Here is a 22903-nt window from a genome sequence, read left to right on the forward strand (position 1 = left end):
GATTATGCTAAGCTATGCTAGTGGTACCGCCAGACCCGGAGATCAGCTGAATGGATTCCAAAACGGTAAAAATCTAATGTTTAACTCTAGGGGAGCTGGAAAATGAGCCCATTTTCCAAAAAGTGGAGTGTCCCTTTAACTTTAGCATTTACAAAAACATTTTAAAATCAAAAGTTAACGTACATTGAACTAACATGAACAATTGACATCAACATTAACCAACATCAACAAAGCTTAACAAAATGCTATATTATTAACTATATTATTCTATATTTTATATTAGCTAATGTATTTACTAATCAATACAACCTTATTTTAAAGTTACGGTTAGTTTAACTGCATAAACAATCTGTATTAAATTTAATTTGAACAGGAAAGCTAGCTGTTTTCAAAGCCAAAGTTGTTGGAGATCCGACACCTGTTGTAACCTGGAATAGAGCGAAAGGGGAAATGAAGGACCCTCAAAGGTTTCAGTGTAAATATGACCCTGCAACTGGTGAACATACTTTGGAGGTACGTCATCCAAAAACTGCTCCACATTCAGTGTATTATTCACCATGCTTGTGATTTGTAGTGACTACAATAAAAACTAAGCAACTTGTTATTGGATTTCCCAATCCGATCATTTATTTTTGTAGATGCCCAAAGTTAGCAGTGATCAGGCAGATACGTATAAATGCTATGCCACAAATGAATTTGGAAAAGCGGTGTGTACTGTTGTCCTAAATATCATTGAAGGTACTTCATTTAATACACAACTTTATACAATTTATATTCACTTTCTGTTATAGAGTGAAAGTCCATATACCAACACATATAAAGTATCAGCATGCAGATGCAGTTCCACACATAATGTTTGTTCTTGTTATTTTTAGTCGGATTCAAGAAAGATAGAGAAATGAAGAAAGCTCAAGTGGGTAAGAAAATTGTGGCTGATGTTTATGACTGCAGTTCATTATATATATGGTTGAAAATGATTAAATGGGTTGCTTTTGACATTTAACACAACAAACAAGCATTTATTTTTTATGTTTGTTGACTGCAGTGGTTGATGACCCAACAGAGTTTAGAAAAAGGCTGAAAAAAAGGTAAGATATTTGTTTTTTGTATATGACATATTGATCATGCTTTGAAGTAGGCCTATATGTTTAATTCATTCCACTGTTCATTAGCCATTTTTATATTACAGACCTCATAAAATTGCTTAAAAAAAGCAATTTTCTTTCATGTGCATGGTCAGAACAAATGGTCAAAAAATGGTCTTGCTGTCACTGGGGTAGTACCCTTTTGAAAAGTACACATTTGCAAAGAGTTAATATTTGTACCACAATTAAGTGGATGGAATGACCAATGTATGGTAACCCATGCTTGGGATGTGACCGCTGCATTGAACCTATACTTATTGGGTATACTTATTAGGTCTCAAAGATGTCATTCCTGCTAACCATGTCAGGTGCTAGCTTGTGTCATGTAGCTTATATTTGTCTACCTAATCTGCCTAAAGTGCTGGCAAAAAAGTGGAAAAGAAAGATGGCGACATTGATGAAGCAGTATGGGAATTGTTGCTGAGCGCGGACAAGAAAGACTATGAGCGTATTTGTATTCAGTATGGTATCACCGATTACCGTGGTATGCTGAGGAAATTGGCTGAGATGAAGAGGGAGAGGGCAGCGGAGCAAGCACAGGTAAATGACTATTGAGGGAAGTCTTTAAATTTTGTAAACTCTGGACATATATTAACAATGTATTTTTGGTGTTTAGTTCATCAAGCATCTCAGTAATCTGAAACCCATTGAGGTGAAGGGTGAAAATGCTGCAACTTTTGAACTGGAAATGGAACTTAAAGACCCCAACAGTCGCATTTTTCTTTACAAGGTGAGAATTGTATGTTTGCGATGGTCCAAACAGGTCTGATTCTCCTTTTCAAGTCAGTGAGTCACATTAAGCAAAATTTGGTTTATATGTATTGACATTATTATCTGTGAAATTTGACAGCATGCCACAAGCAGGGACACCAGACACCAGTTTCCCCCACCTATAAACAAATACAGTTAATTGACTTTTGACTGTTTTACTGTCAGTGGTCATTGTAATAGCCAAAAGATGCAATTAAAACAAATTTAGCTGTCACTATTATAAGCATCAGTTTGTATGAAGTGTGATGCAGAAACAACACAAGCACATATTTGTGATAATAAATTAGCAAATAAAACAAGACAGAGAAAGAAAAACCCAAGTCTTTGCCAAGTTGTCTATTTTAGAATCAATCCATTAAGTCAACAAGACAAGATTTTTGATCTTTATCACTTAGTCAGTTTTACTTAGTCAAATCTTAGTCAAATAACATGTGGTCTTTCCCATTTCATGTAGGATGGTGTTATGATTCCATTCAGCAGAGACGCTGAAGGCAACATAAAGCACTGTTTGAAGCAAGTGGGCAAAAAATATATCTTCACTGTTAAAAACCTCAATCCTGAGGATGCTGGAATTTATCAAGTGGATGTTGAGGGTATCAATGTCTTCTCGACAGACTTCAAGAGTAAGTTTCATAGTGCATAAGCTTGTTCAGATTGATGTAACGTTAAATTCAAGGTAATCTAAGCTATAAATTCTCTCTATATTTTTGTCATTAAATTGTCGAGATGCATAATGCTCTCATACAGAAGACTGACCATAGTTTTTTTCTCCTTATTCAACCCATAGTTCCTCCTGTGGACTTTGCATTGAAGACTCAAGAAGTGAAGGCCGAGGAGAGAGAGGATGCCATCTTTGAATGTGTCCTAACTCATCCCATGAATCAGATTGTTTGGACCTTGAAAAACCTCCCAATTTCTAACAATGAGAAATATGAGATCACTGTTTCTGAGGATAAACTGATCCACAGGCTAAGAATCGTTGATTGTATGCCTGTTGATTCAGGAATCTATGCCGCTACAGCTGGAATGAAGTCTTGCAGTGCTTGGCTGATTGTGGAAGGTAGGTACAAGTCTGTTTGTTAAGTATTTTGTAATGATTGTGAAGTTTATCTAAAATAACTGTCTAATATATTAAATAGAATGAAACATGAAATGCTACTTTTCTAAAAGCTTATATTTCAAGCGGAAAAAAATGGTGATAAAAGTTTTTACATTTTAAATTTTGTGTCCACACCAGCTGACAAAGATCCTGAAACAAAGGGCAAGAAGAAAGCCCGTAAGACCACTCAGGCAGGTGGTGGAGCTGATTTGGATAAGATTGCTGCTGAGCAGGCCGAGCGGCACAAGAAGGAGATGGCAGGGGCATTGGAGGCCGCTAAGAAACTCCAGGCTGAACTTGAAGCGGTTGAAGCCGAAGCCCGAGCCACAGCAGCAGCTGAAGCCGAAGCTGCTAAAACAGCTGCACAGGCAGCTGCGACTGTGGCGACTGCCATGGCTGCAGCTGCAGCTAAAGCTGCAGAGGACGCTTTTAAAGCAGCTAAAGCCAAAGGGATGTCAGCAGCGGATGCTAAAGCTGTGGCAGATAAAGCAGCCCTGGCGGCAGCAGCTAAGGCCAAAGCACAAGCAGAGGAGGAAGCCAGGAAAAAGGCGGAGCTTAAGGCCCTTAACGATGGTCTAAGTGCTGAGCAGGCAGCTGCAGTTGGGGCTGCTGCTGCTGCTGCGTTGGCCACGAAGGCAGCTGCTGCGGCAGCAGGGATCGCAGGTTCTGGAGCTGGAGGAGATACTGCTGGAGCAGTTTGGGCAGCAGCTGGTGGTGCTGGAGGTGTTGGTGGTCTTGGTGAAACTGCTGGTCTTGGAGGAGCTGGTGGACTTGGAGGACTTGGTGGCCCTGGAGGAGCTGCTGGCCTTGGAGGGGTTGGGGGCCATGGAGGAGCTGCTGGCCTTGGAGGAGCTTGTAGTCCTGGAGAAGCTGGTGGCCTTGGAGGAGTTGGTGGTCCTAAAGGAGTTAGTGGCCTTGGAGGAGCTGGTGGCATTGGAGGAGCTGGTGGCCCTGTAGGAGCTGGTGGCCTTGGTGGAGCTGCTGGCTTTGGAGGAGCTGCTGGTCTTGGAGGAGTTAGTGGCCCTGGAGGAGCTGCTGGCATTGGAGAAGTTAGTGGCCCTGGAGGAGCTGGTGGCATTGGAGGAGTTGTTGGACCTGGAGGAGCTGCTGGCTTTGGAGGAGCTGGTGGCCTTGGAGGAACTGGTGGCATTGGAGGAGTTGGTGGCCCTGGAGGAGCTGATGGCCTTGGAGGAGCTGCTGGCTTTGGAGGAGCTGCTGGCCTTGGAGTTAGTGGCCCTGGAGGAGCTGGTGGCCATGGAGGAGCTGGTGGCATTGGAGGAGTTAGTGGCTCTGGAGGAGCTGGTGGCATTGGTGGAAATGCTGGCCATGGAGGAGCTGGTGGCATTGGAGGAGTTAGTGGCCTTGGAGGAGCTGCTGGCCTTGGAGGAGCTGCTGGCTCTGGAGGAACTGGTGGCCTTGGAGGAACTGGTGGCCTTGGAGGAGCTGATGGCCTCGGAGGAGCTGGTGGCCTTGGAGGAGCAGGTGGCCTTGCAGGAGCTGGTGGCTTTGGAGGAGCTGGTGGCCTTGGAGGAGCTGGTGGCCTTGCAGGAACTGGTGGCTTTGGAGGAGCTGGTGGCCTTGGAGGAGCTGGTGGCCTTGGAGGAGCTGGTGGCCCTGGAGGATTCAGTGGCCCTGGAGGATTCAGTGGCCCTGGAGGAGCTGGTGGCCCTGGAGGAGCTGCTGGCCTTGGAGGAGCTGCTGGCCTTGCAGGAGCTGGTGGCCCTGGAGGATTCAGTGGCCCTGGAGGATTCAGTGGCCCTGGAGGAGCTGCTGGCCTTGGAGGAGCTGCTGGCCTTGGAGGAGTTGGTGGTCCTGGAGGATTCAGTGGCCCTGGAGGATTCAGTGGCCCTGGAGGATTCGGTGGCCCTGGAGGATTCGGTGGCCCTGGAGGAGTCGGTGGACCTGGAGGATTCGGTGGACCTGGAGGAGTCGGTGGACCTGGAGGAGTCGGTGGACCTAGAGGAGTCGGTGGACCTGGAGGAGTCGGTGGACCTGGAGGAGTCGGTGGACCTGGAGGAGTCGGTGGACCTGAAGGATTTGGTGGCCCTGGAGGAGTTGGTGGTCTTGGAGGATTCGGTGGCCCTGGAGGATTCGGTGGCCCTGGAGGATTCGGTGGCCCTGGAGAATTCGGTGGCCCTGGAGGATTTGGTGGCCCTGGTGGAGTTTGTGGCCCTGGTGAATTTGGTGGCCCTGGAGGATTCAGTGGCCCTGGAGGAGCTGGTGGCCCTGGAGGAGCTGGTGGCCTTGGAGGAGCTGCTGGCCTTGGTGGTCCTGGAGTAGTCGGTGGACCAGGAGGAGTTGGTGGCTCAGAAGGAGTTGGCGGCCCCGGAAGTGTTGGTGGCCCTGGAGGAGTTGGTGGCCATGGAGGTGTTGGTGGGGCCAGAGGGGCTAAAGGAGCTACAGGAGCTGGAGGACCTGGTGGGGCCACTGGGGCTGGAGGAACTGGAGGTGAAGGAGCAGCTGGTGGAGCTGGAGGTGCAGGACAAGCTGGAGGTGCTAAAGGTGCTGGAGCTGGTGGTTTAAGAGGGGAAGGTGTTGATGCAGGCCAAGGTGATGAAGGTGAAGGTGGAGACCGGAAACACCAGAAAGCAGGACCTCTTGTACCTGATGCTGTCACAGGTAAGGATTCACACCAAGAGTGTGGCATAACCATTTCTAATTTAAAAATATGTAACAGTGGGCAATCATTGAATGTTGCAGAAGTCTTAAAAGGCAACATTAAGACCTTTTGAATTTAGTCCAGCAATTATTTTATTTGCATTATAAGTTCAATCATAACAAAACAAAGGCCAACCCATCGGGTAGCACATTGTAAGCAATTTATGTAAAACAATACTTTAATAGTTAAAAAAATCTAAAATCATAGAACCATTGTTAATATTGTCACGCAACAGCGTTTTTGCAGCTGTAAGCATCCTTGCGACAAATAAACTGATGTAACATTACACATGCACTTACAATAATTAAAATCCTACAAGTGTTTTTCGCTCTGTTAGCCAGAAAGCAGAAGTACATAAAATGACTTCTGGTATCTGGATGCAAATAGGACACAAAACACAATCACAGGCATCACACACCATATGTTAGTTTACAGTTTACATCATAAATCATGATAGGAAACACAGGCAGTATAGCTTCAGATATGAGCTTTGTAAACAGGATGGAGAAGTACTTTTGTAGGAAAAAGGTCCACTGATACCAGACACTGTAATTGATAAACGTGTAGGTTGAGCACTAAATCCGCACTTGTCATTTGTAAGACAGAGAAACTAAATAAAAAACAATTAACATGTCTTTTCTTTTTAACATGGATTACTTGAATGCTTCTTAAAATCTCAACAGGATAGTTTGAAATTGATCATGAGTCAAAGATTTGATATTAAAAAACATATTAAATATTAATGCAACACTGATTTTTTCCCCCTATATAATAACATTTAGTTTCTGATAATATAAGGCAGTAAATTGTCCAGGGATTTTTTTTAATACCTAAGGATGCAGTCCAGATTATCAGCAAAAATCTAATCTACATTTCATAAGTTTAGCTTTATCTCGATTTATCTTTTGTAAATGTGACTTCTTTCAACAACTGATATTGTCCTAAATTTACTGAAGCCATTTAGACTAAAGTTGTTATTTGTTTGTGCTTAGTGCTCAAACACTTCTACTTGTTTGTCTGTTTTGTTTATTTTGTGTGTCAGTTTGCAATTATTTTCAGTGTTTTAGCATTCAGAGAATTGACCGCATTGTTCTACAATTTAAAGTTAATTATCTCAGAATATAAAAAGCTTAAAATGATGTTGGCATATAAATCTGAAAAAATCATTTATCATCTTGTTTATCATCTTCTCTAGGCCTAATATAATTTATAATTATTTTGCAACTAAATGTGAAGCAAACATTTATAAAGCAAGAAAAAAATGCCATGCATTTCCAAACTGAATTGTGGATCCGTCAGCGTAGCATCAATAGTGTTGCTTGTGGCAGAAGTTGAACATTTCTCAACTTTGTTCTCAAATATGTTTGCCTCTGTCAATCAGATCGCTTTATGCAAATTAAGGTTATTCAAGACCGGAGAACAGAGGAGCATATAAATAAAAGAAAGATTAAACACTAGAGCTACATGAGCAAATGCTAGCGCAACCAAACAGATGTCTTTTAGCTGTCAAAACAAAAGCCGTCTTGTGTAGCGATACATTGTGATTGGCTATTGTCACCATGACGTGACTGCAATATTAAGTTTACACACAAGACAACTGTTGTTTTATTTGTTTATATTTTATGTTGTTTTTTGTCATAATGTCACTGTTCTTTAAATTGCCGTCATTTGTTATTAGTTTTGTTCTCTTTCTTCTTAAATTCTATACATTCTTTTTCTAACCCTCTTAATTATCTTAATTAAAAATGTTCTTCATCACCTTACACTGATTAAAGGTGGAGGTAGCCCATCAGATAAAGGACCTGGCAAGCCAACAGGGTCTGGAAAGGCATCGGGTTCCAAAAAAACAGGTTCTGGAAGTCAATCGGGTTCTGGTACCTCATCAGGTTCAGGAGCTCCGTCTGGTTCTGACAATGCATCAGGTTCCGCAAATACATCGGGTACCGGCAGTGCATCTGGTTCTGGCGGTGCATCAGGTTCTGGGGATCCACCAGGTCCCGGAAAGCCACCAGGTTCCGGAGGTCCATCAGATGGCACCGGTGAAGCTGCAGAAGAAGACAAAAAAGCTGAAGATGAAAAGGATAAGGATAAGTCAGGTGAAGCTGGCAAGCGTTCAGGTCGCAAAAAGGATGGATCACAGGTTCCAGAGACAGTTGTTGGTAAGCAATGGTTAATGATACATTGAGAAATGCATGGATGCAATTTGATCAAGTAATTTGTAACAAAAAATTACTTTGCCCTTGGTTTGAGGGTTCAGGAATAACGGTGTGATGTAATGCTGCCTGGGTCTAATGAAAACAAAGCCATTCAAACTGAATCTTTTTACATGTACTTTTATTAGCTATCTTTTATTCTAAATCCTGTTTCCTGTTGTTTAGCAGTCTTTTGCATCGCTATGATGAAAATGTTTGCGAATCTCAGTAATGAGACATAACTGAACATAAACACAAGAGTTTGTATGTATTTTACGAGTTGGGAAATTTGTACAAATTTGTAAGAAGTTATCATACGATCATCATAAAAAACAATAATCAACTCCACCCCTAACCCCAACGTCCCAGGGGCAAAAGCAAATTTTACAAAAATGTACAAATGTGGTCGTACGAATTAGTTTGCCACATCATAAAATACATACAAATTGCCATTGAGATTTCGTTGGCATACACTACACTGAACCAAATTATAAACACAACACTTTTGTTTTTGCCCCCATTTTTCATGAGCTGAACTCAAAGATCTAAGACTTTTTCTATGTGCACAAAAAGCTTATTTCTCTCAAATAGTAGGTGTTTCTCAATGTCAAGGAAGGATCCTTGGAAACCAGAATTTCGAGGATGCTAAATCATTGACATCCTTCAGAGGACTGTTCCAATGTAAAGGATCCTCGGAATTTCAACCAAGGACTGAGTCCATATACAGGAAAGGATGCACATGTGTATCCTTCCCGCTCTTCATGCTCTCAAATCACCCATAATCCTATGCGTTGCACCAAAAGCACACCTTTTCACTGACGTAATGACGCAATGACGTGCACTCGCTAGCCTGTTCCATTTACAAGAGGAGCCTCGCCTAGCCTCTGAAGGAAGTGACTTGTAAGGACCAGTCCTTGACATTGAGAAACACCTACAGTATTGTCTAAATCTATGTTGCCTGTGATTGGACAGCATGATTATTGCACTGGTGTGCCTTAGGCTGGCCACAATAAAAGGTCAAAGCGAAAACTCAATAGTCTTGAATTAAATCAAGGACATACTGTATACAGAGGACAAATCTGAGGTTCACTATTAAATAGTCTCTTCAAAATCTACCCAATCTGAAAAGTAATACATATTTCTTATGACTTGTTTGTGTGCGTCTGCTGTTTGTGTGTATATGCATTTGTATTGTCCTCACCACGCTTTGCTTGTGTTACTAAGTGAATCAGGATGAGATCTTAAACGCCTTTGAAAACAACTTTACAATCTTGAATTACACTCTGCACAATGGGAAGATTTTATGTACTGCTGACTCGAAGACCTGAAGAAGCAAAACTTCACAACAAGATTAAGGACCCATACGCTTGGTTTTCCACAAGAAGAGCATTCACAGAGAGATTTAGGAGACTAGAAAATGTTCAGTTTGGTTGATAGCAATAGCAAACAGAACTAAATACATTTTATAAATCAAGGATATTCTGACTAACAACAAAGTTTTTTGATTTGATAACCACAGATTATTTTGTGCCCCTAGTGAATGAAGCCCATGAATAGCTAGATTGTCAATTTAACTAAACTATACAACTTGACCAATAAGTGCATGATAATTAAACAATATTAAAATGAAAGTTTCAGGACAATACCATTCAAAATAATTCCACTAGAATGTGTTTTGGTCCTGTGGAAAACATAATGTAGTAAATGGACATGTGGATATAAAGTCAACAACGAAGGCGTTTGTTAACGTTAATTTGCATTAACATTTTATATTGAATATTTCAGTCATTTTTAGTCTGAAGTGTCCTGTGGATCTGAAATAATCTTGTGTATAAATCACCAGATCCCGGAGTGCACTTTTCTACTGGGCTGGATGACTGTAAAGCTATCGTGGGAGAATCAGTTGAACTGGTCTGCAAACTTAGCAGCGCTGATGCAAAGGGAACCTGGTATAAAGATGGCACTGAGGTACAGTTCGACTCTTTATATCACATGCACACTGTATTTATGAGTCACTTGCTATGTTTCCATAACCCTTTAAATTAATAAAATTGAAAATGCACCCAATCGAAAAACAGGAATTTCACATAAACTTCCATACTGTGTATATATATATGCGGCGTTGAATGAAAACAAACACACCTGTTTTATATCTCGAAACGTACAGTGGTGCGTTTCCCGAACGACGTCGTAACTCGCTGCTGAACCAACATAGTACGATGCATAGTTGGAGAAACGAACTACCTTGTCACAACTGTTTCCCGAAAGCATACTAACTCTGTCGCACATTCGTTGTTTGAACCATGTTGGTTTAACAACATAGTTGATGATGTCACGTGGGAGGTGAAGTACTAATGAATCTGTGCAAATCGATTTAATGACAGATTATATATATTTCATCAGAAGATTGATTTTGTTATAGTCATTTAGTTATCTGTTGTTTATTTTCAAGATATTTAATTCATGCGCAAGTTCCCTCTTATGTCACTTCTCCCAGGGATTCCCCAGGGTCCTAAAACTCATAGGACTGCGCACATGCACAGTTTTCAAATACAGCGCTTTAATTCTGTTTACAAACTTAAAGACGTAAAATAAAATTTGAATATATTTAGAACGATGGATATAGAATATACTACATGTTTTTTGCTTACTTTGTTCAAAAGCATGATTAACGTAAGTCTACATATAATAATACCAAGGAACTATGCTTCTAACGACAGGTGAAGAGCTGTCGTTCAAACCACACAAGTTTGGGATCCAGCTTGCGAATGTTCATTTGAACTATGGTTTCAGGAAACACCAAATCCCTGACCCCATCAGTAACAACGTAACTTACGACAGTAGTTGGCTAACGATGCTTTTGGGAAACGCACCCCAGAATTGCATTTTAGTCGCATAAGATATGTTAATGGAAATGTCTTTATTTCACAATAGTTTTTGTCAACATTTTGAAAATAATGCTAAAGTGTTTGCAAATCTTTAATCGAAGAAATAAAGATTAAATATTTTGACAATTTTTTTTCTAACAGCATAAGAAATGAAAAATATGATATATATATAAAATGTTTCTTCCTATAGGTTACTGGCTCCACTGAGGGTATGACCATCAGCAAAGACGGAGCCGTTCATAAACTGAAAATTAGCAAAGTTGCAGATGAAGTTGCTGGAAAATACAAATTTGAGGCTGAAGGTCGTAAAACTGAATGCGTGGTTGTTGTTGAAGGTTTGTTTTACAATTTCAGTCTGTGCGAATGCACAATGTTTTTCGTAATTTAGATCTGTTCATTTTAAAATCTCGTCTCTTGTTAAGATCCGCCAAGATTCAAAGCCGCTGATGTTGAAGAATTCGCAAAGCCGGTTGTGATCAAACATAACCAAAAAGCCACCTTTAAAATTCCATTTATCGGTCATGAGCCATTCAAAGTTCAATGGTACAAAGAGGGCGAGGAGCTTACGCCAGACAACAACTGCAAGATTGAAATTTCCGAGAGCCACAGTCGTCTGCTTCTTAACAAACTGCAGCGTAAAGACACCGGGGAGATAAAGGTCAAAGTCAAAAATGAATTTGGCACCACTGAAGCAATCTCTAACTTAGTTGTACTTGGTAAGTGATAAGATTACCTACATAGCAATAGTATTCTTTTTAGGAAATGATGCACACCATTAATATATGTCTGATCATTTGAACCAATTTAGATAAGCCCACACCTCCACTTGGACCTCTGGAGATCATTGAGGCAACTTCCAACTGCGTTGAGTTCAAGTGGAGACCACCGAAAGACGATGGTGGATGTAAGATTAAACAATACATACTTGAACGCAATCAAATCGGACGCAACACGTGGAAGAAGATAGGCCAGATTGGGGCTGAAGCCCACTACAAAGATACTGATGTTGACCACGGCAGGAGATACTGCTATCGTATCCGAGCCGAGACTGATGAGGGCATCAGTGAACTAATGGAGACCGAAGATGTTCAGGCTGGCACTAAAGGTGACTTAACTATTAAGATACTCAACTGTCGCGCTGATCACCCAGATTTATCTCAGTTATGACACAAAATCCTTTTTAATTTGCAGAATATTCAGGTCCACCATCTGCTCCAAAAATCGTCAGTGCCTTCAAGAAATGCATTAACTTAACATGGGCTCCCCCAGCCAATACCGGAAGAAGCAATATTTTGGGTTATAACCTGGAGAAACGCAAGAAGGGCAGCAACCTATGGGGACCAGTTAATCCACCAGACGAACCTATCCAAGGTTTGTATCTCACATTTTTAAATGGGTTAGGCCAGGTGCACTCTGCTCAATTTTGTCTGGGGTTGCGATATAAATATATATTAATATTTTATACTGTGGAATATCAAATTCCTCCATCGGATTTGATAACCTAACAGTAATCAACTTATTCTTTCAATACCCATCCACAGCCAAGAAATATAGCGTGACAGATGTAGTCGAAGGAATGGAATACGAATTCCGTGTGTCTGCCGTCAACATTTCCGGAGCTGGAGAACCAAGCGTTCCCTCTGAATTTGTGATTGCTAGAGATCCAAAAAGTGAGTTGTTTTGTTTCTCAGGTTCAATAACGTCAAAAAGAGAGTAACTGCTGACTGTGGTCTTAAGAAGCTGCACATGTTGCAGAATTGTCTCTGAGCAAATGGATTATATAAATCAGGATTTTTTGCTAGTTAATTTGTCTAGCTTCTCTCTATTTCATCTCATAATCTCTCAAATCGATCTGGAAATTCTCACACACTCACTCTATCTCTATGTTTTCTCATTAGAACCCCCTGGTAAGGTCACTGATCTTAAAGTGACAGATTCCACCTACAACACCCTGTCCTTATCTTGGACTAAACCAAAATTGCAGCCAGGCATTCAGGATGAGCCCAAGGGATACTTTGTTGATATCAGGCCTGCCGAGAGCCATGAGTGGAATCGATGCAACTCAAACGCTGTCATCACAACCTCCTACACTGTAAAGGGAATGAAACCATTGGGCATGTATTGGGTTCGAGTGTTAACCACCAACGAAGGTGGAGACGGTGAACCACAGGAGCTAAAGAACTATGTTTTGGCAATGCCACCTCCAGGTGAATGGTTGAAATTGGGTTTTTCTACACTGTTACCCAAATGTTATTCTTAATTGTAATCATGTGTTTTTTGTTTCATGTTTTGCATCGTTTATCTGGTTAAATAATTTCAAACTTTCATGTTTTAACACTGCATTTGTAAACCCTGGTTTAAATACTCTCGCTTGTATATTTATTATGTCAACAACCAAGATTTTATAACCGGGGATCAAAGGTGAGTTTTAAAATATTAACCCAGGGTCTGTAGTACTTTGTTACAACACCTTCCCACCTTGCTTTGTCATTCCCATACGGCAAAACAATATATATTTTCAAATATAATTTTTAACATATTTCATAACATACAAAAAATGCCCAGAAATATATTTTGAAATATGTTTGCAAAAATTTGTACTTATATATATATGTGTGTGTGTGTGTGTGTGTGTATATACAAATAGCTATATTTAAATATTATTTTAGATTTTATACATACTTAAACATTTTATAGTTATATAAAAGGTAAAATATAACTTTTTGCCATATGGGTTGTAAAGTATGAAATGTGTTGCCCCTGAAATACATTTGGAAATATATGTTAATACAGTATAAACTAAATATTTTTACAAATGCAAAAATATATTTAATTAAGCTTTACTTTCTACAAAATGTGTTTAGTATATATTTAAAACATATTTTTGGCCAAAGATTTTGTACCTGTAGGTGTTTTTACAACTTGATGTGTTTGTTTGATCTTAGTGAGACCAAGATTCACGGATGCAAAGATAAAGAGCTTAATGGTGGTCAAAGCTGGAAATTCTGCACGATTCAGCATTAACTTTGTGGTATGGAGCAATACTAAAACCAGACCTCTGGAGACAAATGTGTTTTACCAACCTGATCTTATGGGAATTCATAGTATTTTATAAGTTGGCAAATTCATATGAAATCATACAAAGTGAATTATACAAATTTTAAAAAGAAAACAACAATGATACCCTGCCCCTAAGACCAATGTCACAAATTTGCAAAAATGTGCGAATTTGGTTATACAAATTCATACGCCACCTCGTAGCACACACTCAAATTGCCATGAGATTGTATTGGTTTCACTGGTCACAGGTCTTACATGATCCATCTCAGTTATTCCTACACTAATATATTGAAAAATGTTTCCAAGGCATCTCCATTGCCTGAAGTCATCTGGCTGAAAGATGGCGTTCCAGTCTCTAAACGGGCCACTATCAGCAATGCCGAGGGAGGTTCTCAGATTCTTATCCCATCTTCAGAACGTCCTGATTCAGGAATCTACACCATCATAGTCAAGAATGTTGTTGGACAAGAGACCCTTAGTGTCGAGATAAGGGTCACAGGTGATGGATGTTATTTATAATTTGTGTACACTCTCAGAAATAAAGGTCCAAAAGTTGTCACTGGGACAGTAACCTTTCAAAAAGGTACACCTTTGTACCCAAAAAGTGCATATTAGTACTTTAAACTGCCAAAATGTACCTTTAAAGGTAAAATGTACTTGTTTTAAAGGGTACTGCCCCAGTGACAGCTTAGTACATTTATTTTTGGCAGGTATTTCAGTCAATCTACTTGAATGGGTAAAGACATATATCTCTTAAATCGTTGCAGGCTCTATCGACTGATGATTGGTGCTTTTCATTTGAAGGCGGGACTTCTATCGCCAGAGCTGCCATATTGAGCAATGCATTCTTCCATATTCATAGTAATACGAATGCTAAATATTGTTATGTCCAGTATATTTGATTAGAGTCACCAAAGTGAATAGCAGTAATATTTGTTTTGAGACAACCCATTGACATTGGTCAGAAAGGCAGATAGTCCCGCCCCAACCTTAACTCATTGGTTAAGCAACATTAGCTGTATCAGGCTCATCAGAATAAAGATTTGATACTCAAGTGTACTAAAATAACGTAAAGTACAAATGATTCGTAGTTGTCTCTGCATATTAAACTGGTATTGGGAGAATAAGTGTTTAAATCGCTTTGTAAACTGCCAATTCTGATAATGAAATACTGGCGTGTTTTGACACAGATGAACCCAAGCCCCCCGGTCCCGTGGAGCTGGATGAGAATGTGCCAGGCACCGTGACAGTTTCTTGGGAACCGTCACCAGATGAGAAACGCGATGATCGCCTATATTACGTAGTGACCAAGAGAGACTCCAGCAAGAGATCCTGGCAAACCGTAGCTGACCGCATTTTCAACAACCGTTTTACAATCTGTAACATCGTTCCAGGCAGAGAGTACCAATTCCGGGTCTACTCCAAAAACGATATCGGCCTGTCTGACCCATCTGATTCTGCAAAATGGCTTATCCCGTCCAAGAAAGGTTTGTGGTCCATGCTTTACCATCTACAGCAGCATTTTCACCTCCCTTTATTTTGCTTTATGCAGTTAGATTATTTGGTTTGTTTTTGGTTTGCATTTATCATCATTTTTTCCTCCTTGTCCATCAGAACAAACAGGCAACCCAGCCCCCTTGGGGCACTCTCTGTTATACCACTAGGGGGTGTCTAATATTTGCCCCTGCAATACACCCTTAAGCTCCCTAACCCATACTGTGTTGTATAGTATAGATTTTCGTGAAGACACAATTTGTTGCCTTTGTACTTAAGATTCTACTGATGACCAACATTTACAACCTTACAAACGGTTTCTGTTTCATGTCTATCAGAAAAGTTCACACTGGACATGCCGAAGTCTAAGACTTGCAACTTTGAAAGGCCTCCAAAGTTCATGGTTCCACTGAAAATCCACGCGGCACCGCAAGGCTATGAGTGCTTTATGAGCTGCGCTGTAAGGGGCGACCCAACGCCCCACATCACCTGGTATCGCGACAACGTCAGCCTCAACACCAACACCAACTACCTCATCACTAACACCTGTGGAGTGTGTTCCCTGCTCATCCTCAGAGTCGGACCCAACGACACAGGAGAATACAAAATCACTGCAGAGAATCCGTTGGGAAGAGCTGAGTGCTCTACCGTTCTCACGGTCAGAGGTAAGAGTTTGAGGAATGATAATGAACTCTTGAAACGACCAGTTTAGACCAGGATGTTTTGGTTGTTGGTCAGTGGTGGTTTAGTGCTTGTCTGGCTGGTCAATGGAAGTTTTGCTGTTTACAGTAAAAAATTACAGCTGTAATCTGTTACGGTACATTCACACGGGACAGAAGCGTTAACGCTTGATAGAAGGCTTGTCTGAAGCATGGCCAACAGCCAATCACAGTGGCCGCTACACATGCTCTGGTCTTCCATAAACGTAATTGGCTGGCTTCGCCTAGGTTATTTGCATAAGGCGATCTGATTGGCTGACGCACGCATTGCCGCTTGAAAAGTTGAGAAATGTTCAACTGATTTGCAGTTTTGTGTTTTAAATAGAGATGGCGATAGAAAGGCAAAAGTTTGATTGCTGCTTTAAGAAGCCTGGTGTCAGGGTTTTGGCTAAAGGGGATAGAGCTCCGAGATTTTGGGTTTAGGGTTAAGGTTGGGAGGAAGATTAGGATGAAAACAGCAGTTCTGGCGAGATGGGATACAGCTACGGCCTAAATCCCCTAAAATGTTGGGGGGGCAAACTTCTGATAAAAAATGCTTTACAGCAGAAAATAATAGTTTGGTAACTCATCAGTTTAAATTATATAAGCATTAGTTCTGCTGTCACTACTGTCGAGCTGGGTAGGCGTGGTTTCAGCAACCAGCCACCTCAGCTTTACCCACGTCCCGCCTCTTTACCCATCTTCGGTTATCCGCGAGTTAAGTCCGATTTATAGTCGTGCGTAAGTTCTACGCCGTAGCTACGTGCACCTCGCAAAATGTTTAACAGCGCGTCAGTTCTACACGGACCACAAGCGCTGTGATTGGTCCACCAGAACCCGCCGTCAGGTAAAAAAACTGCGTCATAGGTTTTTCCGGTGAAAACAAAGATGAGCCAAGTTGAGGAGTGATTTAACTCAAACTGCAACAAAAGTCGCTGTTTATTTACTTCCATCATTGCTGGTCTTCTCAAATCATACACAACAAGTTGATGTTTCTTCTTCGTTTGTGGGTAAACTTTCCGTGCTGCTTCTTCTCTGACGGTCGCACTGCTACTGTGGTTACACGCGTGGATACTGCCTACCAGCGGTTTGCGCGTGTGTTTGCACGTCGACGCGGACGACAACGCAAAAGTATAAATGAAAACTGCCGCGGAACCTACGCCGCCGCGGCTATGCCATAGGACCTACACACAACTATAACGAGCCCTCAATGCACGATGCCGCGCTGCCAAGATGGCGACGGCAGGCTCTACCAATTATAACGATCTTCAGAAACCTATGGGTGATCACTACGTCCTACATCCATATTTTTTATAGTCTTTGGTTTAGGGTTAGGTTTGGGGAAAGGATTGGGATAAAAACAGGACTTATCCAGCGAGATTTCACATGATTTTGGTCATTTCTCTATTCTTTCCAGCCATATCTTTGTGTCAGGGTTACCAGCACTCCATCTTCTAAAACACAATATAAACTGGAAACCTCGCAGGTCTTTTCAGCAGGATAGGTGTTTCGATTCACAATGATATCCGTATATTTACCAAAAACATAACTACAAAATTGCTTAGTATTGTTGATGATTCTTTGTGGTCACACAATGTCTTGTAGACAGTCCAGGAGGCTCTGAATATGTTTTATTCATTCTTGAATGAGGGCTGTAGCACTGTTTGTGTGCAGTTTACAATGCACTGTCTGATTACATGAAATGATGGTCAATTTCCATCGTTTGGCAACCTATGATGTCCCTCAGAATAAATGACAAAATGAGAAATAAATGAAAAACATCTGAATCCAATGAATACAAGACATTCATGACAATTTACAAATTAAATGTGCACCTTTGGCTGCACTGAAATGACTTGGATTGACCAATAGCCATTTCTATTATAAAATGTATTTTTACACAATGAAGTTGCAATTACAAATATGTTAATAAATGTACTATTTAAACATGTTTTTCTTTATTTTTCAGAATGAAACAACACCACAAGAAGATTATCAAAACATGCCGCTTGGAAGCCATAATTTTTACTTTTTTAATGGATTTAGGTGTCTTTATAGAAGTACAGTCTTAAATTCAGAATAGCATATTTACCGTACATGAAACATGTACACTTGACTATCTTGTGGCCTTAAATATCCCGTTCTTTCTGTGATTTTGAAGCTTTGATTGTGTTTACAGTGCGCAATATACATAAACACCGTATTTTTCCCACAATTTACTTATCTGTATACCCCTGTTTCACTGTCCAAAAAACGGGCTGATGTCTTCCTTGTTCAGAAGTCCCTCCTTCAGAAATACGTATTGAGTTATGATTGTGTAGTTTGTTTAGTGTGTTGTGATTCGACAGCAGCTTAGCTTAGCAGAGCCGTTTGAGCTTAGCTGGCGACTGACGTATTCCTGTGGGCGGAGTTTAGTCAAAAACTCTTATTTTGATGTCATTCAACCAGGAAGTAGACGGCTGTAGTTCAAACCGGCCGTTCGCTGTAGGCTTTGAAATGGTAATTCTGTTTAAGAAATATATCGCCTGGCAGTGAACTTTGAGCTTTATCATTTTGCAGGTATTATTTATGCTCTAACAGCAATATTACACACTAACTAAAGTTTGAAAAATGGGATCAGGGAGAACGTGACCTTTAAAGGGGACATATCATGAAAATCTGAATTTTCCATGTTTAAGTGCTATAATTGCTTCCCCAGTGCTTTTATCAACCTAAGAAATGTGATGAAGAACAACCCAGTATCTCTGCAAGCACATGAAAAAATAGCTTATTGAAATTTGGCTCCCCTTTGTGATGTCAGAAGGGGATCTTATAATACCGCCCCTTAATCTGCACTATCCAACCAGGACACTGGCAATTAGTGCAGTGATGAGCTCATTTGCATTTTAAAGGACACTAAAACTTCACAAACGCACTCTGGGGACATCAAAGATTTATTTTACATCTTTAAAAAGTCTTGTGAAATGTCCCCGTTAAAAAATGATAGAATGAAATGCATGTTAAAGATTGTTTATCATTATACTGTGAATTGCACTAAATATTTTTCAGTAGACAAACTGTACTGCACTAGTGCTGGTATATGATTAATTCATAATTTAGTTTGACAAAGATTTTATTTGAACTTATTTCAGGCTTTGTGATTGCTCTGTCGTTGTATGAAACTTAATTTATTTATTTGTGCTTTTTGTTATTTTTCTCAGCATGCGCCCTGCTTTCGGACACTTTCATAAATGCAATTGCACAATATTACTGTATTGGGAAATGAATTATGTAAACTGTTCGATTTCCTCGCCTATATTTTCTCATTCTTGCTTGTACTGAAATGCTAAGGAAACTGAATACTGAGTCTGAAAGAAAGAAACTCTGTAAGAGCGTTTGCAAAGATTTGCTTTATCAACATTAAAGGTTTGGTATTAATAAAATATTTAAGTTTATGATGGCTATTGGTTTTTGAAGAATCTAGGTACATACATACATATTGTTCATAATCACTTCACATCATCATATGCAAAACCCTTTCTCTGTTTACTATATAACCAAAAGCAAATATCCAATTATTAATTATTTACCTAAAATCCTTATATAGTTGTTTTTTTAAACACATGCATCTATAATACACAGAAAAGTAAGCTAAAGCTAGAACATTCTGTCCTTGTTATATTTGGTCAACCAAATTGTTAAAATGTCATATCTCGTGTGCAGCAGTGTAACATCAGTGCGGGGCTCCTGTGGCATAGTTATGCGCTCATGTCAAGAGTTACGACTCAATATATGAGTTATGACCTCTCCACTGATCCATATATGGATCGTAATGTCCTGGCCTGAGAATACCACTGTAACCCAAAACTGAAAAAGATCTTGACCAATTAAAGCCTTCAGAGATATTTGCTCATAGAAAAAAATTGTATCAAAGAAATCATAATGTATTATTTAGCAATATGGTATATTTGATCTTAAATCACAATTTGTGTTAAATTACATGCATCTTTTTAATATAACACAGTAGTTCATGCAAACATTTAGGCGGAAACTATACATTTCTTTATAACATTCCAATGTTCATACATAATGAGCTTACCTTTCCCAACGCATCCCGCAAAGAATCATGTCTGTCGTTATCACACTTCTCTGTCACCGGCCTGTCTTATTAAGAAGATAGTTTTAAAGACCTTCTCCAGCCTAAATTGGGAGGAGTCACAAACTCGTGTCTTTGATGGGTACTCAAGGGTAAATCTATACCTCAGCCATCACCCCTATAGAGCAACAGGACACCTTTGGTGGACCATCTCAAGTTGAATTGCAAAGGTGAAGAGTCTGCAGTCAAAGCTGAAAAGTGCGGGGACGCTTCACAAAGTAAGTTCTTTCCAAAATATTTAAAGTTTTGTTGAACTTGATGACGATTGATCATTGCATTTGATTGGATAACAGCTCTACCTACTGTATGATCATGTAAGTGCACCTAACAAGAATACAAGAAATTGCCCAAAAATGTATTTTCCATGCATTTTTTTTATTTTGTGCGCAGCAAGACTAAAAAAAATCATATTGTAGACTGGGTTGTTTCAATCCATGGTTGGGTGAAATGTGGACGAGCCGTTGGGTTTACATTAACCTTTAACCCATGGTTGGGTCAGTCAGTCACAGTTCTACAGTAAGTTCATTTAAACCAACAGTTGGGTTTGTCTATATTTTACCCAGTCAAACAGGAGTTTTATGTACTTTTTGTCTTATTTATAACAGATAAAAGAGAGCTGAATAACTTATCAATGCAATTTGTGAGGTAAATGTATTTGAGCACTTCAATTGTTACAAGAATATTATTCATGTATCATGTCAGACCTTAATGCAGTCAAAAGGGTTTTCTATCATCATTTAATGACCGAAGGATGACTGATCCACAGACTAGTTCACACATTCCTGCCGCACACCAGATTCCAACACTTGTTATGTTGGATCAGTGCGTTAACCCTGCTGAGACGGTGTAAAAACGACTGTTATGTTTTCCAACATTGTAAATACGACAGCCAACCGTTACATTTTTTTACATTTGTTATATCAGAATGAACCAGCCTAAAGTTTTGAGCAGGGCAGTTCTTACTGAACTGTAAATGTACATAAAACTTAATTTATTATTTTTTACTACCAGTTCTAAAATCGATTCTATTGGTGTGCAATAATTTTGTTAATGGGCTAGAGAAAACACAATGGTCAAATTAGATTCGAGCGCTAAATAAATGCGCATAAACAAGTAACGACATCTATCAGAGATTCAAAATGAATTAATAATTGCATACTGAAAGCCATCATGTTACACAATGTACTTGAGTGCAGTGTAAATGGCTTATGCTAAAATGCCCAAAATTGATAAATTACTCAATAAGCTGTTTAAATGTCTAGGTCGTTCCCCAGCTAAATCTTCTAAGTCCAGGTTAAGCAAGGATGGTAAGACAGAATTTACAAAGTCATAAAATGTGACATTTAAGTGTTAGAGCTGTAAGAGGAGTCGTGGTACTATTAGTTGTGGACTGACAGCTTAGGACACGGCCCCTTGGGCGTATTTATAAATCAATCATACGTCTCGGTTGCCGGGCATGGCTATTTTTCATCTCCTACAAATATGGTTATCGTCGATAAGAACTGTCTTCAGATAAACTTATCTTGATGTACTGCGTACACCCCGAATCAACACCTAATTTATTCTGCACAACTATAGTATAAATTATTATAGAGGCGTGAAGTGATATATAAATATAAAGTCATTTAAAAAAAATTATAAAACATAATAATCGGTCCATCTCTATCAATTTATCTATTTATACATTCTGCATTATTATTGATGCTATTTGTTGCAACAAGTGCGAAACAAAATATTTTACATGATTATAAAGGATTACACAATATATTCCCAGGGCGTTTGGTACAAAATTAAAAATATAATAAAGAATTATCAATGATCTTGTTTATAAGACCTTTAAATCAGATACTTATGAAACACATAGGTATAGGATTTATTTCATGTGACATCATGAGATCTTTAAAGCGCAGCAGAGGTTGTGCACTGATGGACTGTTTAATGAGGTATGTGACCTATAAGAGACAAAAACACGCAAGGCTGCTTGACTGAGCACATGCTATAGTGTTAAAACGGGAAGTCCTCACTTTACCGCCGCAGTAAATTACCACAGTATAGAAAACGGCTGAATCAAGATCTGTATTTCAATTTACAGTACACACCAACTTAAAACCAGAAGCGGAGATATCCATGGCTGCTACAAATCCCTCTGGGTCGTAACCACTTTACAGCTAATCGCAGAAATGCTACAACCGAGGATTGTTTTGGCAAAAGACGATTTTGTCTGAATAAAAAGCCAAGAAGCAATCCAAGTAAAACGCACACTAATTACCACCTCCAGACTATATTATGTCTCTTCTTCCTAAGAAGCCCATCTTAATAGAGACTTAAGCAAGAACAAGGTTTACTCAAAATGTATCAGCGTCACATTCCCGTGCAAGATGTATACTGCTTGAATCCTAAGGTCGCGGACTGGTGTAAGTGACACTGTTGCCAGCTTTTTCTTTCGTGACTGCTCCATGAATTACATCCTAGACAGCTGGAGCCTTCATGTTTGAGAAAAGCCGACAGAAGCTCCTAGTTTAGCCTGACTGCTTAGCTCCAAGTTCCCTGCCTCCGGGAGCAGACCTGCTTATAGGCGGATATTCATTAATATTCCTCATCACACCTACATCTAATACATGTTCAGATGCTGCAGACTCTTTTAAAGTTCTCGCAGAACTTGAAAAATAAGCCAACAACCGGGGAACTTTATAGTATACTTTGAAAGTGATTTTTTTATATACCTCCCTAGTTCATGCACTTACTTGTTTATGGATCACTAA

General features: G+C 39.9%; 1 protein-coding gene across 2 annotated transcripts in view; it reads left to right on the forward strand.

Annotated features, from left to right (window-relative positions):
* LOC135770074 (uncharacterized) overlaps nt 1–19440 on the forward strand; it is a 35848-nt gene extending 16408 nt beyond the window's left edge. For both annotated transcript variants that reach the window (XM_065279721.2, XM_065279722.2), the window contains 22 exons: nt 374–513; nt 639–738; nt 876–917; nt 1046–1088; nt 1505–1685; nt 1762–1875; nt 2371–2539; nt 2704–2976; nt 3154–5634; nt 7450–7833; nt 9710–9834; nt 10945–11089; nt 11177–11470; nt 11563–11859; nt 11946–12125; nt 12296–12424; nt 12653–12961; nt 13700–13785; nt 14121–14313; nt 15005–15301; nt 15647–15973; nt 17976–19440. In XM_065279721.2, coding sequence (XP_065135793.2) covers nt 374–513; nt 639–738; nt 876–917; nt 1046–1088; nt 1505–1685; nt 1762–1875; nt 2371–2539; nt 2704–2976; nt 3154–5634; nt 7450–7833; nt 9710–9834; nt 10945–11089; nt 11177–11470; nt 11563–11859; nt 11946–12125; nt 12296–12424; nt 12653–12961; nt 13700–13785; nt 14121–14313; nt 15005–15301; nt 15647–15973; nt 17976–17980 — 6314 coding nt within the window. In that variant the 3' untranslated portion in view covers nt 17981–19440. The remainder of the gene's footprint in view (nt 1–373; nt 514–638; nt 739–875; nt 918–1045; nt 1089–1504; nt 1686–1761; nt 1876–2370; nt 2540–2703; nt 2977–3153; nt 5635–7449; nt 7834–9709; nt 9835–10944; nt 11090–11176; nt 11471–11562; nt 11860–11945; nt 12126–12295; nt 12425–12652; nt 12962–13699; nt 13786–14120; nt 14314–15004; nt 15302–15646; nt 15974–17975) is intronic.
* Nucleotides 19441–22903: the final 3463 nt, after the last annotated feature.

This window comes from Paramisgurnus dabryanus, chromosome 7 (genome assembly GCF_030506205.2).
Source record: "Paramisgurnus dabryanus chromosome 7, PD_genome_1.1, whole genome shotgun sequence".
Classification (NCBI taxonomy): domain Eukaryota; kingdom Metazoa; phylum Chordata; class Actinopteri; order Cypriniformes; family Cobitidae; genus Paramisgurnus; species Paramisgurnus dabryanus.